The 15663-nt window shown below is 39.2% G+C and overlaps 1 protein-coding gene across 1 annotated transcript; it reads right to left on the reverse strand.

Annotated features, from left to right (window-relative positions):
• Nucleotides 1–1472: 1472 nt before the first annotated feature.
• On the reverse strand, nucleotides 1473–15301 carry LOC137281966 (programmed cell death protein 10-like). The gene is made up of 8 exons (XM_067813709.1): nucleotides 15205–15301; nucleotides 11892–11990; nucleotides 11224–11277; nucleotides 10001–10127; nucleotides 9130–9256; nucleotides 8515–8602; nucleotides 6788–6873; nucleotides 1473–6193 (listed from the first exon to the last, which is right to left on the reverse strand). Exons 2-8 carry the CDS (start codon nucleotides 11961–11963, stop codon nucleotides 6109–6111), a joined length of 639 nt encoding a protein of 212 aa, XP_067669810.1. The 5' UTR covers nucleotides 11964–11990; nucleotides 15205–15301; the 3' UTR covers nucleotides 1473–6108.
• Between the last annotated feature and the right edge of the window lie 362 nt (nucleotides 15302–15663).

Consider the following 15663-nt stretch of genomic DNA (forward strand, 5'->3'; position numbering starts at 1 on the left):
TACATTCATTATTATTGTTATTGTCATAACTATACAAAGGGCAGTTAATATTTTTCATGGTATCAGTACTTGGATCTTGCATAACATCCCAACAGACTTCCACCATCAATGCAACGTCTGCCCATGGAGTTAGGGGTGGAGGCACTATCCTGGCCACACCGTAACAAAACTAAGGCAGGAATACACAATGCCATTTAGGTGACTTCCACGAGTACATAGTATCACAAACCTGTAAAGGTCTGGGGTAGAATAGGCCTTCAGCAACCCATGCTTGCCATAAAAGGTGACTATGCTTGTTGGAAGAGGCAACTATCGGGAACGGGTGGTCAGTCTCGCCAACTTAGTTGACACACGTCATCGGTTCCCAATTGCACAGATCAATGCCCACTGGATTGTCTGATCCAGACTCATTATTTACAGACCGCTGCCAAATAGCTGGAATTTTGGCTGAGTGGGCGTAAAGCTCAACTCACATTGTATCACAGCATCTACAAATGCTGAATGGGTTAGATGGCCGACTGTTGGTGATTAGGTGCCATCCTCTAATGGTCTGGGTTCGAATTCTGGATGGGACTCAGTCCAAGTAAAGTACTAGAATAATTGCAATAGGGGGGTTGCCTGGGGGTGAAAACCCTGGTTTGTTCCCATATGGGTACAGTGGGTGAAGCCAACTTCTTGCTGTAATGTATATGACGCAGTAAAAACTGAACTCATTCACTCACTTAACCAGCCTGGTATACACGTTTTTGAACACACCACATTTTCAAAACTAAATCATATTGTAAGTGGAAACTGTGTGAAAGTTTGTGTGTTGACTTTCGTCATCCCACATGTGGTAGTAAAGTGGCTAATGCTGTTGCTTGTCACACCAAAGACCAGGTTTTGTAAATGGGGAGAATTTGTGAATCAAAACCGTAACACTGAACTGACCTTGTTATTACACTCATGTGATTAATAGTGCCTCAAGTACTTTCAATTATGTCAGTAGTTCCAGTATCACACCCTTGACACACTTTTAGAGCGCTGACATTCCAGCAGTCACGTCTCAAAAATTACTGTCACTGAAACCTCACGAGAGACCCGAGAGATACTTGTAAAAAGTGTCTGCATGTAGCACACAGGGAAGACAATCTGGTGTACAGCAGGTACTGTCAGTAAATGCAACTTGCTGCGATCAAATGCAAAGAGGAAGCTGGTTCCATCGAGGTGTATTGTTTTTACAAGGGATGTCTGCATATATGTTTTTTCACGTGTTGACGAATTGCCTTCAAGTGAACTCATCAAGTGGACATAAAGTCAGCTATTATTCCCTGTATTCTTGTTCCACCCTGTGTCAACAGAGCTCCTACAAGTGAATTCTACAAGTGGATATAAAGTCAGCTACCCTCTCTCTCTGTGTCCCTATTCCGCCATGTGATGAAGGTGGAGAACAAACATCAGAGAACAAAAAAATAACAAAGTAAAAACAAAAGTGTTATTTTAACATTTGTATTTAAGATAAAATATTTATTTGATATATGTGTATAGATAAAGATATATGTACATCATATTTCAAGTATCAAAAATTATTACTACTTGCTTACCCCCATGTTTAGTGCAACACCCATGTATTTCCCATGAGGCAAAACCTGCTAGCTCACAACCAGTGACAATGAAAACAGCAGTTCTCTCCCTTTTATACAAATCCAACAAAACAATCATATTTCAGGCCAGCAAAAACATATGTATAGGCGGATCCAGGTGCACATATGTGTGTATGCACCTCCATTTTGACCTGAAAGTTTATAAATGACCACTGACTCTCTCATGTAAATGGATAAACTGTGCACCCCTTTTTCTCAAAAAGATTTATCCGCCCCTGATACGTTGCAATGAATTTCTACCTTATAGGTGTGTGGCTTGTCCAACAACACTACAAGACATGCCAATTTCAAATTCTGATGTCTGTATGATAAACATTACTTCTTCAATTGATATATATAACCAAGGGAGAGAACACTAGGCAACAATGTACATGAACGTATTAAATACTGTTAAGTGCATTATCATTCAAATTCAATCACATTAAAAAAATTCATGAATGCAATCTGTCATGTACAAAACACAATACAACGTTACAAATGAAAATAACAAATTATTATTTGAAAAATGTAAGTTAATCTTGGGTACAGTAATTTCACACACTTTCTTTTAACATATTTCTGAAAGGAAGGAAGGAAAAGGCAATAGTTTCACGATACAAAAGTCAATCTGTCCTTTCTGGCTGGTGGATACAACAACAGCCTAATGAACTGTGGTGTTCCTTAACTAGTGTTGAGTAGTATAGACATGGGCAACTGACTTGCTGTTGAACAACCCCTGAACAAAACATTACAGTTATTCTTGTATGATTACTTGTATGATGTACCAAGGAGTACAAGCTCAGTTAACTACTAATTACTCTCTAATTACTCTGTGCCCATGCCTGTGCCATACCATCGTGTAGAGCTAGCTCTCATTGTATAGGAACTTCCAGCTGGGATCTAACCAAGCTATTGAATAACACCTGCAACGCCAATACTGTTATTTCCTACAGTCAGGATATACACTAGTTGGTAATTATAGCGCATGGAGGATGGAGCTTAACACCCCTTTCAGCTTTCATGTGATACTACAAGAACAGGTCTAGAAGCTGACATGTATTTTGGAAGAAGCTTTGAAGTTGGGATGGGTACAACTTTGTTAAGTCCAATCACCATGGAGATGGTTGGTACTGAGACAGTCATTGAAATACAGAAGAAACTTCTTTCATTCCTGAGAGTGCCGTTTCAGTACTGATTCTTGTACCGTTGTCAAGCATGACAACGGTACAAAAGCCTGTACCAAGACATAACTCTCACGAATTAAAAGAAGTTGTTATCCATACAGTTTGTTCTACAATATTGTGCTTCCCAACTTCTGAAATGCCACTTAAAGAAGTTGAGTACTCTTCACTTCTGATGACAGAATAACCTGATGTACTACTAGTGGCAAAACACTTTCTTCTGTTTTACTTGTAAGATGTCACGTTATTATGTCATTGCCCATTGAAGCTTAGTGTACTCCAGCCTGAGCTGATATTTTACATTCATCAGTTCACTGAGATGCCCAGTGCAGTAGTGATTCATCTATACCAGGCTGATTTCGGCAAATATACATTTATATTTATCAACTTAAAATTCAAGTCTTTCAGTCTATGTCAACTGGATTTCTGGGGTGTTTATTTCCAAATGTATTTTGTTAAAAGAATGTCAATGCATAATGAAATAAACCACGTGAATTAAGACAAAATCTCAAATTACGAAACAGCTTGTTTGGTACAAAATGAATGAAGTGTTGTAAGTTCAGAAAAGAGTACATTATTTCCGTCCATATTAATTACATACATGCACACACACACACACACACATACACAAACCCAGCCCTACATGATGACAGCGCTGGGACTACAGTATATGTCCCATTAGTGCACAAATGAAAGGAAACATACGGTGCTGTAATTGGATTGTCCCACCACACCACTAACACAACGCTGCCAATAATGACTTGCAGCTTAATACATTAAAATTTATTTTCAAGATTTAGAGATTTTCACCTGAAAACACTTGGAAGGAACCTAGGAGACAAAACTACAGAAAACCCTCAGTTACCTCCCCTTAAATAACAATAAACTCCAAACATTGTACATGTTGTAGGTGCAGGCATAGGTTGCAGGTTCTAGGACTGTAATGTGCCCACACTGAAAGCGCACTAACCCATTACATATAAGTTGATTATTTTTTAACAGCAATTTGCCCACACTGAGAGTACAAGAGGTACTGTCAGATATAGAAAAAAACTGGGTTTTTTTCATGTTCATTTTGACAACGTATGCAGTTGATATGCGAAAGTGTGAAATACCTGGTAAAACAACTTCGGCCTAACTACAGTTCCAGTGGTAGGGAGATTAAAAAACATGAAAAAATGACTTTACTGAGGAGAGATTCATGCCGAAATGAGCAATGCACATTTTTTAAAGTCAAAGGGACTTGTTTGGAACAAACCATGGCCTTATGCAAATTAGTGAGCGATGATGTTGTATTATGAAGGTAACTTTTTAAATGTCCATTTTGAAATTAGACTTAGCTTGATTATAAATGATAGCTGTCGTAAAGAAAATAATAACTTCCAAGCTGAAACAGTTAAGGATGCATCTAACTTGGAGTCTCACTGTCACTATAAAAAGAAACAAGTAGGAGGGGGTCACCTCAAAAGCAAAACCTGGATGGGTGAAGCAGATGATAGAAGGGGTAGGGCTGGGGATATCAGCTAAGATATGATAATCCCATCAAGGAATTAAAGTAAGGAAGTACACGATATGTCCTAACATATGTAACAATATCCAGTCCTGTCCATCTTCTTTTGGTCATGCCACTTATATATTCTGAGACATTTAATACAACATTTTTTTGTGGGTATCAGGTATCAAACTCTTTTGTATGTCAATCAACAGATGAGACATATTAAGCACAAATGGAAAAGCACAAAATATCTTTGAGATGACCCCTTGTGCCAGTAAGCGCGCATGTATTTAGTGCCAGGTGAGTCGTCTTTCCTTGGTCATACCTGGCTGAGCGACCAAGTTGCTATCTATAGCCTCATCTATTGTTTTCAGCAGCCAGTCAAATTATGTAAGTTTATCCTGATAATAGAGTAAACATGCTTTTCTGGATATCTTCTTATGCATACCACTGAATGCCCAGTTAGGCTGAAGTGGGTTATTTTAACATATCCTATTTCCAGATGTGTACATTTGAGGGATACAGAGTAACGACCTAAAACCAATTTTTTTTCTATTTCTAACAGTACCTTATTACACTGAGTAGTGTGAGCTGATTACCTCCCCTTCTATAGTACTAACATGCCCACATTGATGATGCAGTAGGCAACTGCATGGTTTAAGTTGACTACGTCCCTTCAATAACAACCAACAATATGACACGTTAATTACCTACCCTTCTAAAGCAATACACTTCTTACATCGTAGGCGCAGTAATAAAAATAATGCAAATGTTTGCTTCTGTAACAGCCAATTCCAACATGTGTAGAAGTTCTAAAAGCTACTACACCTAATGAGAACTAACAAGGGTGCATTCAAAATTTGGGTGCCACTTTTTTCCACAAATAATTTGAAACATTCAAATCAAAGACTACCATTTGCAGATTCTTTTCAGTTGTGGATCTCTATATGCAAGAACCAATGCCCCCTGATTATCCTCAGACTTTCTGTAAGAATGTTTCGACATTTCTCTGTTGTTCTGAATGAGGACCACATTTGCTATCCTAGTCCTGCAAGGAGTCTCCTTGCTCCACAAAACAAACACAGGTAAATCACCATACTATCATTGCCATATTCTGGTAGTACTTTAAGAAAGATCACTATATGACATATGGCATTTTTCAATTTGTTCCAAACCCCGACAAGAAGTGCTACTCACAATATCTATAGAGAACTATACATTACCCACTGTTCCAAGGAATTACAGTATCACACAAATAATAATACACCTTCATTTTTCCTGATTTTTCCAAAATGTCAGTTGCCATGGAAACAGTTTATAGATCTACATCTGGAGTTCATGTATGCAAATTCAGTCCAACACCAGAAGAGCATAACTTTTCACAAGAAGACTTCCACAGAAACAGTGAGGTGAATTGTAAGATACCTGAATATCGCAATTGTTCTAAAACCACCAACAACTCAATTTCAAGATCAAGTCAACATTAATATTGTCCACATTGGAAAAAATGTTCATGAGATCTTATAAACATATTCTTCTGTATCTTTATATTTAGAAGCTGTACCATCCATGAACAATCCCACCCCAACCCAACACACCCCACCCAGCATCTTCACCATATCAATGCATGAACAGTTAGAATGATCCTCGGAGTAATTCAATACTTGTTCACAAAATCAGTATACCTTAACCTAGGTGATTAAAAGGTTCTTGGATCTTTGTTACAGATGTCTGGTTGTAATTGGAGATTCCCAATCAGGGCCAGAGAGTGTTCAGCCTAGGCCAGGAATGAGGATGATGTATGTGGGTTCTAGTAGCACTCCTGTCGTACTGTCTTCATGATCACATTGGTTTGGTAAATCAGGTAGTTAGCACTGATAAACACATTTTGATTTCTGAAAAGAAAATTTTAGTGAATCTTGAAAATGAAAAAGGAGGTGAGGACATGGGCGTGAATTTCAGAAGATGAACTGGTCTACACAGGAACCTTGTGCTGGACAAACGTCATTCTGAACACTTTTTCCGACACATTATGACAGCTTAAGGACAAAGCTCAAAATGATGCAATTCAGAGCACTCCTCAAGTACTGGTATAGTGCTGAGAAACCCAAAAATATAACTTTGTGACCCACCATCACGCAACCCTGGTATAAACTACAGAACTTGGCCACAGGTGGGTCTCAGCACAAACATGAGAGCTAACATTCCCTCAAACACTGAACTGGTTGTGTTTGTAGTAAGACTGTGTAAAGAATATATGGGTATGAACATTTCAGACTACATCACTGTTGTCATTATATCTGACAATCAGGTGTTTGACAAACACAATATCTTCCCATGTCATTTAGCCTGATGTCATCATGTCAGCTGATCTCTCTATGCTTACCAGTAGAAGAATGGAGAATCTATCTAACCCAGGCATCTACAAGTGGAATCAGAAATCAAAATGTATGGAATCAGAAAAGACTGGTGATAATAGCAATACATACTGGTTGGTATCTCTGAAATAGTCCTTCAGTGTGTTGCTGAACTTCTTGGAATATCGAACAAAGTCCTTCTTTCTGTCTTCAAGAATCTGAAACAGGCAACAGAATAATTCATGGCATCAAATTGTCAGACAACAAACATCATCATGCTGATTCTCATGAGGGAGGAACCTTCATTTCACCAATATTGACACAATCGTTACAAATCGCGGGAAAGCAAATTCAAGGTCTGATGTAAAGTCACTTAGTCATAGTAAAGCAACTCTGTTAGAGACTGCCATTGTGAAAGAAAGAGGGAGGGTCAATCACAGCTGACACGAAATGAAGAGTATAAAACTGTGTATCACAGAGTGGCAGCCTTATAAAAGGGAAGATGAAGGGTTCCCATAGTTAGCCCACTGTGATAAAGTAAAAGACTGAGGAAAGATGATACCAAGAGACAGCTCCCACCACATACAGGAATAATGATGATGATAAGATCTATGTTGACAGCCAAGGGAAACAACTCTACATACACTAGTCTACCACTCTGACTCATGACACTACTCACATTCAGGGATCGCCATGATATTGCTGGAATATTGCTAAAAGCAGCATAAAACACTCACTTTTGTTCTGGGTAGTATGGGGCATTGTGAGCTAGTTGAGGTCTGGGTAGTATGGGGCATTGTGAGCTAGCTGAGGTCTGGGTAGTTTGGGGCATTGTAAGCTAGTTGAGGTCTGGGTAGTATAGGGCATTGTGAGCTAGTTGAGGTCTGGGTAGTATGGGGCATTGTGAGCTAGTTGAGGTCTGGGTAGTATGGGGCATTGTGAGTTAGCTGATGTCAGGGTAGTATGGGGCATTGTGAGCTAGTTGAGGTCTGGGTAGTATGGGGCATTGTGAGTTAGCTGATGTCAGGGTAGTATGGGGCATTGTGAGCTAGCTGACGTCAGTGTAGCATAGGGCATTGTGTGCTAGCTGACGTCAGTTCCTATACATTTTTATACAACACTACACAGCTTATGGGAAGATCAATATCAAATATGGAGAACCAGTTATACACAGCCTAAGTAAACTTCGTCTCAGTGTATTTCGTTACACTCCACCACTGAGTCTAACAAAACCTGGCAGAAGGTCGCGTCAGGTAACCTTTGAGCAACCAATGACGGTCCAATCAAATGCGAGACAGTTAAATAGATTGAACCAATCAGACAACGGCTACTATTTAGGGATCTGACGGACTTTCAAAACATTCAGGTCACTGACACAGATCACTCCACAAACAAAAATCAGCATGTAACAGTTATTTGACCTGCAGTATATATGCTTTTGGGTTTCTGTTGACATGGTTACCATTAGCCCGTATTTCTGCTAATTAACATCCTTGAATATTGTCAAAACACTATTTTCAGCAACTGTTTACTCACAATTGTCATGGCAGTACGCACGCAGTGTGCATCACCCGGAAGCGATCGTACGCTAAATAGCATTCGGAATCATTTGGGTACGAACCTTTTCAAGATAAAAAGTTCATAAGGGATGTGCGAATGTGCACTTTCGCGATTCGGTAAGCTGTATTCTGATTGGTCAATCTCAAAGGTTACCTGACGCGAACTCCCATAAGGTTTTGTTAGACTCAGTGGTGGAGTGTAACGAAATACACTGAGACGAAGTTTACTTAGACTGCAGTTATACATGGCTGATTGCCATGTAGTACCACACAGTGAGTACTAGTGAAGTAACCACCTACCTGTTTGCTGCCGTTTTCAGAGGGTGCCATCTCCCCTATCACTCTGTTCACAGCATCCAGGAGAGTCTTTATGGAATTAGCAATCTCCCTGAAACATGCCAATGGTTCATGATAGCAAAGTTATAGTGAGAGAGCATAGCAAGCTGTGTGAAGTAAAGCTCACTTATGATTAATATGCCATTTGATTAATGTGCCAAAACTGACACATATCCCACAAAATACTTAACACATCCCAAACACAAAATATCTACTTGAAAGCCAGAAACTGATTGATAAATACTGTAAAAACGTGATATTAACCTCTTGAAAGAAAACATTTAACTTCAGTATTCTTTGGCGAAGCATGTCAAGATTGTCAATGAATACACAACGCATTTCAACAGAGCCTTATCTGGTTTATGGAGAAAGTGTAATCCAAAATATCATGTATGTTGCAACATGGTCAAGTTTCAACTTCACTGGACTTGTCATTTCTGAAGACGTGTAAGATGTAAGCAGAACAAACAGGCTTCAACATTCCCTTGTCGGCACAGGCAGTTAAAAAAATCTGTGACAATCAATGATTACTAGAACTGTCTGCCGTGTTTTGAATCTAAAGCTTTTAGATCTGTTTACTTGATTGTCTCCAAGAACTGCTTTCTGTCGTAGATCTGTTCTGGAATGCGACTGAGTATCCTCTTGAGATCCCCAGCACAGTGATTCAGTTCCTGGTAGATGGGCTCTGACCGTGGAATCCGTAGCTCTGGAACAGATGGTAATATTGTTGCCACAGTCTTCAGATTTGCTTTATAGTAGCAGTGGACATGGTAGTGAGTGAGTGAGTTTATTTTTATGCCTCTTTTAGCAATATTCCAGCAATATCACAGTGGGGGACACCAGAAAATGGGCTTCTCATACTGTACTCATGTGGGGAATCGAACCAAAGTCGTCAGCGTGACAAGCGAACGCTTTAACCACTAGGTTACCCCACCGCCCCTAGTGGACATGGTAAGCATGTCTTCATGCAACTACTGCTCACATCTCAACCACGGACATCACTAGAAACTACTTGAAACAGTCTCGGACATTATTCTTGCCTGAACAGCTGCCGGCTGACCCAGATCATTTCCATCAGTATCATATGAAGTTAGTTGAGGTTTACAGTAACATCACATAGAAGCTGGCCCATTTTGTCCTAAAGCATTGAATCATTGATGAGTTGTTGTATGGTACTGTAAGGAACATGGACCTTATGTGTGTCTAATTCCAAACTCAGAACCACTTCATCTCCACAGAACCATAACATTTAGAGTCTACATAGGTATTCTAACCAAACATGCCCAGTGACGTCACTTATAGATAGCCTTAGCAAAAGATACTTACACAGGTTGATACAACACATACTTTGTTTCACAAAAACAATTGCATGATGTATACATATACATCTACACTGACTGCTCATCAGGCGAATGCATTCACCATTGCTGTAGATACAAGGCAGACCTACCCTCTGTTTCTGTGGCTCCCCCTAGCCGGAGGAGTGTCTCACATAGATCAACCTTCTCACTGATCTCTGCCTTCCTCAACAACAAACGCAGGAAGTCAAAGGCGAGCCCAGGCAGTGACGTGTCCGCCTGTCAACACCAGCGGAACATACATTAATACCTTAATCAAAATATTTCAAATATTGGTGAAAGCCGTATTTTATTGACTAACTAGGTAATTGTTTCCACAAAGCCCCAAACAGTCTTGTCCACTGACAGACTACCATTTCCTAATTTGTTCAAATGGAAAGGAGGACTTCTGATTATTCTGCTCAATGATGCTGATACAAGGCAACGTTGTTGTCAGTCCTTTATGGTCAGCGATGTTGTGTAAGGTGACGTTGCTATCAGGCGCCTCGTTTCCAAGTTGTTGATGTAAGACGATGCTGTTGTCAGTTGTTTAGGGTCAAAGATGTTGTGTAACGTAATATTGTTATCAGTTGTTTTGTATCAGCGATGTTGATGTAAGGCGATGTTGCTGACAGTCATTTTGTGTCAGTGATTAAACATCCAGCTAGTGAAGTTATTGTTTTAGAAAAAAATGACTACACTATGTTTTAGTGCTGCTGATAAGTTTATGATGACATAAACATAAGCACTTGTGTGTACACTTAAAGAAAATGTACACTGTGGAGAGCACGCTGACACAGCTGACATCCATCAAATTTTCCTGGACCTCTTGATCTCCATCAAAACACAAAAACAGTTTGATCAAAAACCACTGACGTTAATTGTTACACATGAGAATGCAGTTAGGTTGCTTGCCATAATCTTCTGACACAATGCTTGCAACAAACCACGTGGACATGGTCCATATAGAGGAACTGTAAAGCTGTAGTTTCACAGTAAGAGCACAATTAGCACAGACACTGGACTTTTTGTGGACAATGTAAAGCGACCATGATTAATACCTGATAATTCCATCATTTCAACTGAGGGAGTCATCATGGTAGCAAACATCAGACAAAAGCTTCACACACTGTATCCATGAGGAATCTGACCAAGGACACTACTGTGCCAGGCAAACACTCAACTCATCAGGTCACACTACTCAAACACAACCCAATAAAGCCTGATGCAGATAATCATTGATAACTGTGAGATAAAGCAGAATTCCATCAAAGTGTATTAATTATGCTACTGAGAGATTAAAGTTTAAAAATTGTCAGCATTGTTCATCACGTACCTTTCCTATAGCAGCCCTGAGAGTTTGTGCAGCTGATATATCCTTTCCCTCCAACTGCACAGAGAGATACAAACAATGAACATATGGAAAACATTAAAGTCAAGGTTAACCTCATGGTAGACACTGAATTGGTTGAGGAACTCGCAAAAACATAGGTAAATTGTCATACGCAAGGTGCATTGATCTGTACAATATTCACTGGACTAAGCACGCAGAAGTTACTATTTGCAGTTAACTTGGCTCAGGTAATATTTCTAGTCCTTATAATATCACTAAAATCTGTGGAAAATTTGCAGAAAGTTTGCAAGGGTTCTGGGCTATTGTCTGGAGCTGAAAGTTTGGGTAAAAGGACTGTCGGAGTGATGCATGCATTCAAATGATGAATGATGCAGTATAAAAACATAAACAACCAGATAAGCACCATTTGCTAATTATGTATACATACATATGTAACTGTTATTGATCTGATCATGCTATAACAATTTCTTTCTGATTTATTTATCTTTGATTTTCAACATGTGTTTGAAAATAGGATAAAATCAAATATACATTCATGTACCAACGTGTGTAACAAGATAGACACATAAACATGATAGACAATAGTGAGTGAGTGAGTTTAGACTACGCAACCGCCCTGACAGACAAAAGACAATACAGAGAAACTTTACCCTTTCTAGAACTGGTCCAATGACAACGTCAACTGTGAGTTTGGCATAGAGAGACTTATGGTTGTCTCCCATGATGGAACGTGATGCTCGGATCTGTCACTGAAACAAAGAAGAAAATAGGTGAGCATGACAAGAAGGTATTAGCTGTTTGTTCCCACTTGAAATTTTATGAAGAAAAAACATTATTTCAATGCATTATTGCCTTTGGCTAAAACTGTTGGAGAATTAAATGAATTACCATATACTGTGGTATCCTTAGAACACCTTACAGGGAATAATGGTTATCTTGTTTGAGTGGCATTTTAGAAGTTGAGGTGTACAAATAGGACAAACTGATACGGATAACAACTTCTTTATTGCATGATTGCGATGTTGCCATACAGATTCTTGTACCGTTGTCAAGCAGGAGTGATGCATGAAGTTGTTAAACATAACAATTTGTCCTATTTGAATAATGGTCATGTTGTTCAAATTGACCTGTCATATATACATATATACTGAATGCCAAGTTCAAGGTGAGCTTTTCATACCTAAAATGAATGATCTGAGAAAACGGGTCACCTTAAATGTAGATCTCACATTTTCGTAACAAGGGATGTCCCCTATCAGTTGGACAGGTGACCTAACCTGTGATACCTAAGCATGTCAACACACAAAAAGGCACCAAGCATTGTAAGAAATATTGTGACATGAACATGTTTTATCACAAACTATAGGATATGCTCTGATGATATGCATCACTGAGGGTTGATATGCTCTGATGATATGCATCACTGAGGGTTGGGTCAGACACAGGTGTGTAAATTAGAGTGTTGGTTTTGAAAGCTTGCGTGTGAATTTTGTTTGCCGTATACTAAGGGTTGCACTATACCTGGAGAACTATGGTACCATAACCTCGCTTATCAACGAATGCATCATACATGACAGGGGAAAACGTATATATCAATTTGTGAATAATACTAAGATTTGTTGCTGACATGGGGACGAATTTAACCCCCTTTGCTGGACTTCTTTAATCTCTAAACATGTGTTTTACAGATTAAAATAGAAATGCAGCAGAAAGGATTTAGATGGTTCTGGCACAGTCTGGCTGGTAAGGCCCTTGCCCGCTCTATACGCAGCCCAGAATGTAAATGGGACTTCTCTCAGGAAACGCTGCCTAGTTGAACCTACCAAGAACTTTCTATATAATATGAAGGCTCCCCAACAAAGCAGCCTTCTGCATTACCCAGAAGATCAGAAGGACTCTGCTCCTCATGGAGAACCCAGACTCTCTCCTGATCTGTGCCAAGAGATGAGGAGGTACCTAACCAAGAGCACTGAGAACAATGCGCAAAGTGTGAGAAAATATCTGCTGGCAAACCTTGGTCATATGTTTACCTATAGTGTATATACTCAAAATAAAATAATCAAATAATTAGTTACGTGTGACAACTGTTCATAGCTGACTACATACATCAATTTGCTTTTTAATTGTTGATGTCCTATTTCGGTTGCAGCTGCATCAGAAATTTGTTTTATGTTAGTTGTGAGAAGGGGATGTGCCGGAAGGACAGTGGTGGTGATATGTGTTTACACAAGAACTTGTTAACATAAATTAAGCTATTTATTTCACCACACCTAGTCCTTGTTTCATAACAAAATTGAGATAAGTTGGTTTCGACATAAAACTTTATATTTGTTGTGATTTTTTTTTGGGGGGGGGTTCTTTGGAGTGTGTCTATACTATCGGTAAAGCATACAACCAAACAGGAAGTTTGTCAGTAGATATTTTTACATGCTCTGCACATGTGCATCGCAAGTCGAAAAAGAAACCAACGAACATACAGCCCTGTCTATCTACCTGTATAATCTCCTGTATTATCTACTGCATGGGAAACATGCATATGTCACACCACAGCATGTCATCACTATAATGCAGGAAGATACTGACACATCCCCTACACCTAACAGTGTAGTGAATCTGTGTAGTATGCTAGGCAGTGCTGACAGAATATAAACAATGAATCATCATGATTACAAGCAGATTAAAAGCCTTAACTAACACATCATGCTGAAAACGAGAGTTTAATCATCATCATCATCACCACCTATATTGAATAATCCACACCACAGTACTTGCAGCAATGGTTTTACCTGATGCAACAGACTGAACATGGAGATTGGACCAACATAACAGTCATCTGGAAGTTCCAGAGGATGTCATGCAGTTGGATAATCTGACCCTAGCAAACTAACACACAAATAATGAGGAGAACAATCAGCACCTACATCCTACTGACAAGCAATCCCTACCTATTTTGTAAATACACAGAAACAGCAAACTGCTTCGTTATAACTTATAGTGTGGTAACACTGTAGTCCAAAATCATGTCACCTCTGAAAACCTTTGATTTGTCAAAAGCAGGATTTTGCAGCTACTAGATAGATAAAGTCCACCACTAGTGATTGAAGACAGATGACACACACTAACATTAACAACTGATTTTGACTATCTTTTATGTGGTCATTGGGAGTACTGCACTTTACCTGGCACACTTTTTCAGATTATACAGCACCTCCTACAGATGGGAAACAGTACCAGACCGTAACCCAAGCCCTAACCCCAAACCCTAACTCAAAGGATTGTAAAGGGTATGCCTAACCCTAACCCAGCAAGATTACAGAATACCTGATACCTTCTGCCATCTTTTATGGTTTGGGTTAGAATAGGTTTAGGATTGGTGTTAGGGTTAGGATTAGGGTTTGGTTTAGGGTAAGGGCAAGGGTTAGGGCAAGAGTTAGGATTTGCGTTTGGGTGACACAAGGTATCCAGTATTTTGTAACTGTACCCTTAACCCTAACCGATCATAAAAGGTGCCTAACCCTTACCCCAAACCCTAAGGATTGTACTAAAGAGTGGAGGCACTATAGTGAGATAATTAATCAAATTATCAACGGCCTAAAATATCAAGTGATCAGAAAGTATCTAAAAATCTCCCTTTGATTATGATATGCAATCAGTGTTAATAATGTTTCCAGCCATACAGACGTTTCTTTGTTTTTTTTCAAACATGATGGCAGCAATATATACTCCTACAGAACAGTCTGTTACTGAATAACCAAAAAGAAGGCTAAGAATGAATAAAATCAGGATCCAACGAGAGCACTCCTATTGTAACTTCTGAGACTAAGTTAGAGAAGTCATTTGGCAAGTAGCTGTACGACTACGAATCAAAGTAATCAGAATTATCCAAATATGGTCGATAATATCGAAGTAAACCTACACATACAGGTAAAGGCGTTTATATATGACTAGGGAACACACAAATACCTGTAAATCACAATCAATTGTCAATCACACTCGTCGGGTTAACTTGACAAGTATATTTTTAGGCGTCGTCCATTTACAAACCACAGAGCCCCCTGGTGTTGAGAATACGATATTTAGAGTTACCTCCCCTCTAGACGCATATTGGATTCGTGGGTCAGTGAACAGTACATTTGGCAACAGGATAGCCACCACCATGTCTGATTTTACTTCGGTGCTCGTGATTTTTTCAGTTTAATTCAGAGTTATAATCATAGCATTATGATTAATATATTCTCACTTTAGTGTCTCAATATAAATAATGTATCACCAACGAATATAAACTTTTTCAGTGTCAGTGAGTGGAGTTTTACAACGCGTTTAGCATTATTCCAGCAATATCATGGCAGGACACCCACATTTCAGGAATGGAACTCGGATTTTCGACGGGACACTTTAACCACTAAGCATCCCCCATTGCCC

This window comes from Haliotis asinina, chromosome 4 (genome assembly GCF_037392515.1).
Source record: "Haliotis asinina isolate JCU_RB_2024 chromosome 4, JCU_Hal_asi_v2, whole genome shotgun sequence".
Lineage (NCBI taxonomy): Eukaryota > Metazoa > Mollusca > Gastropoda > Lepetellida > Haliotidae > Haliotis > Haliotis asinina.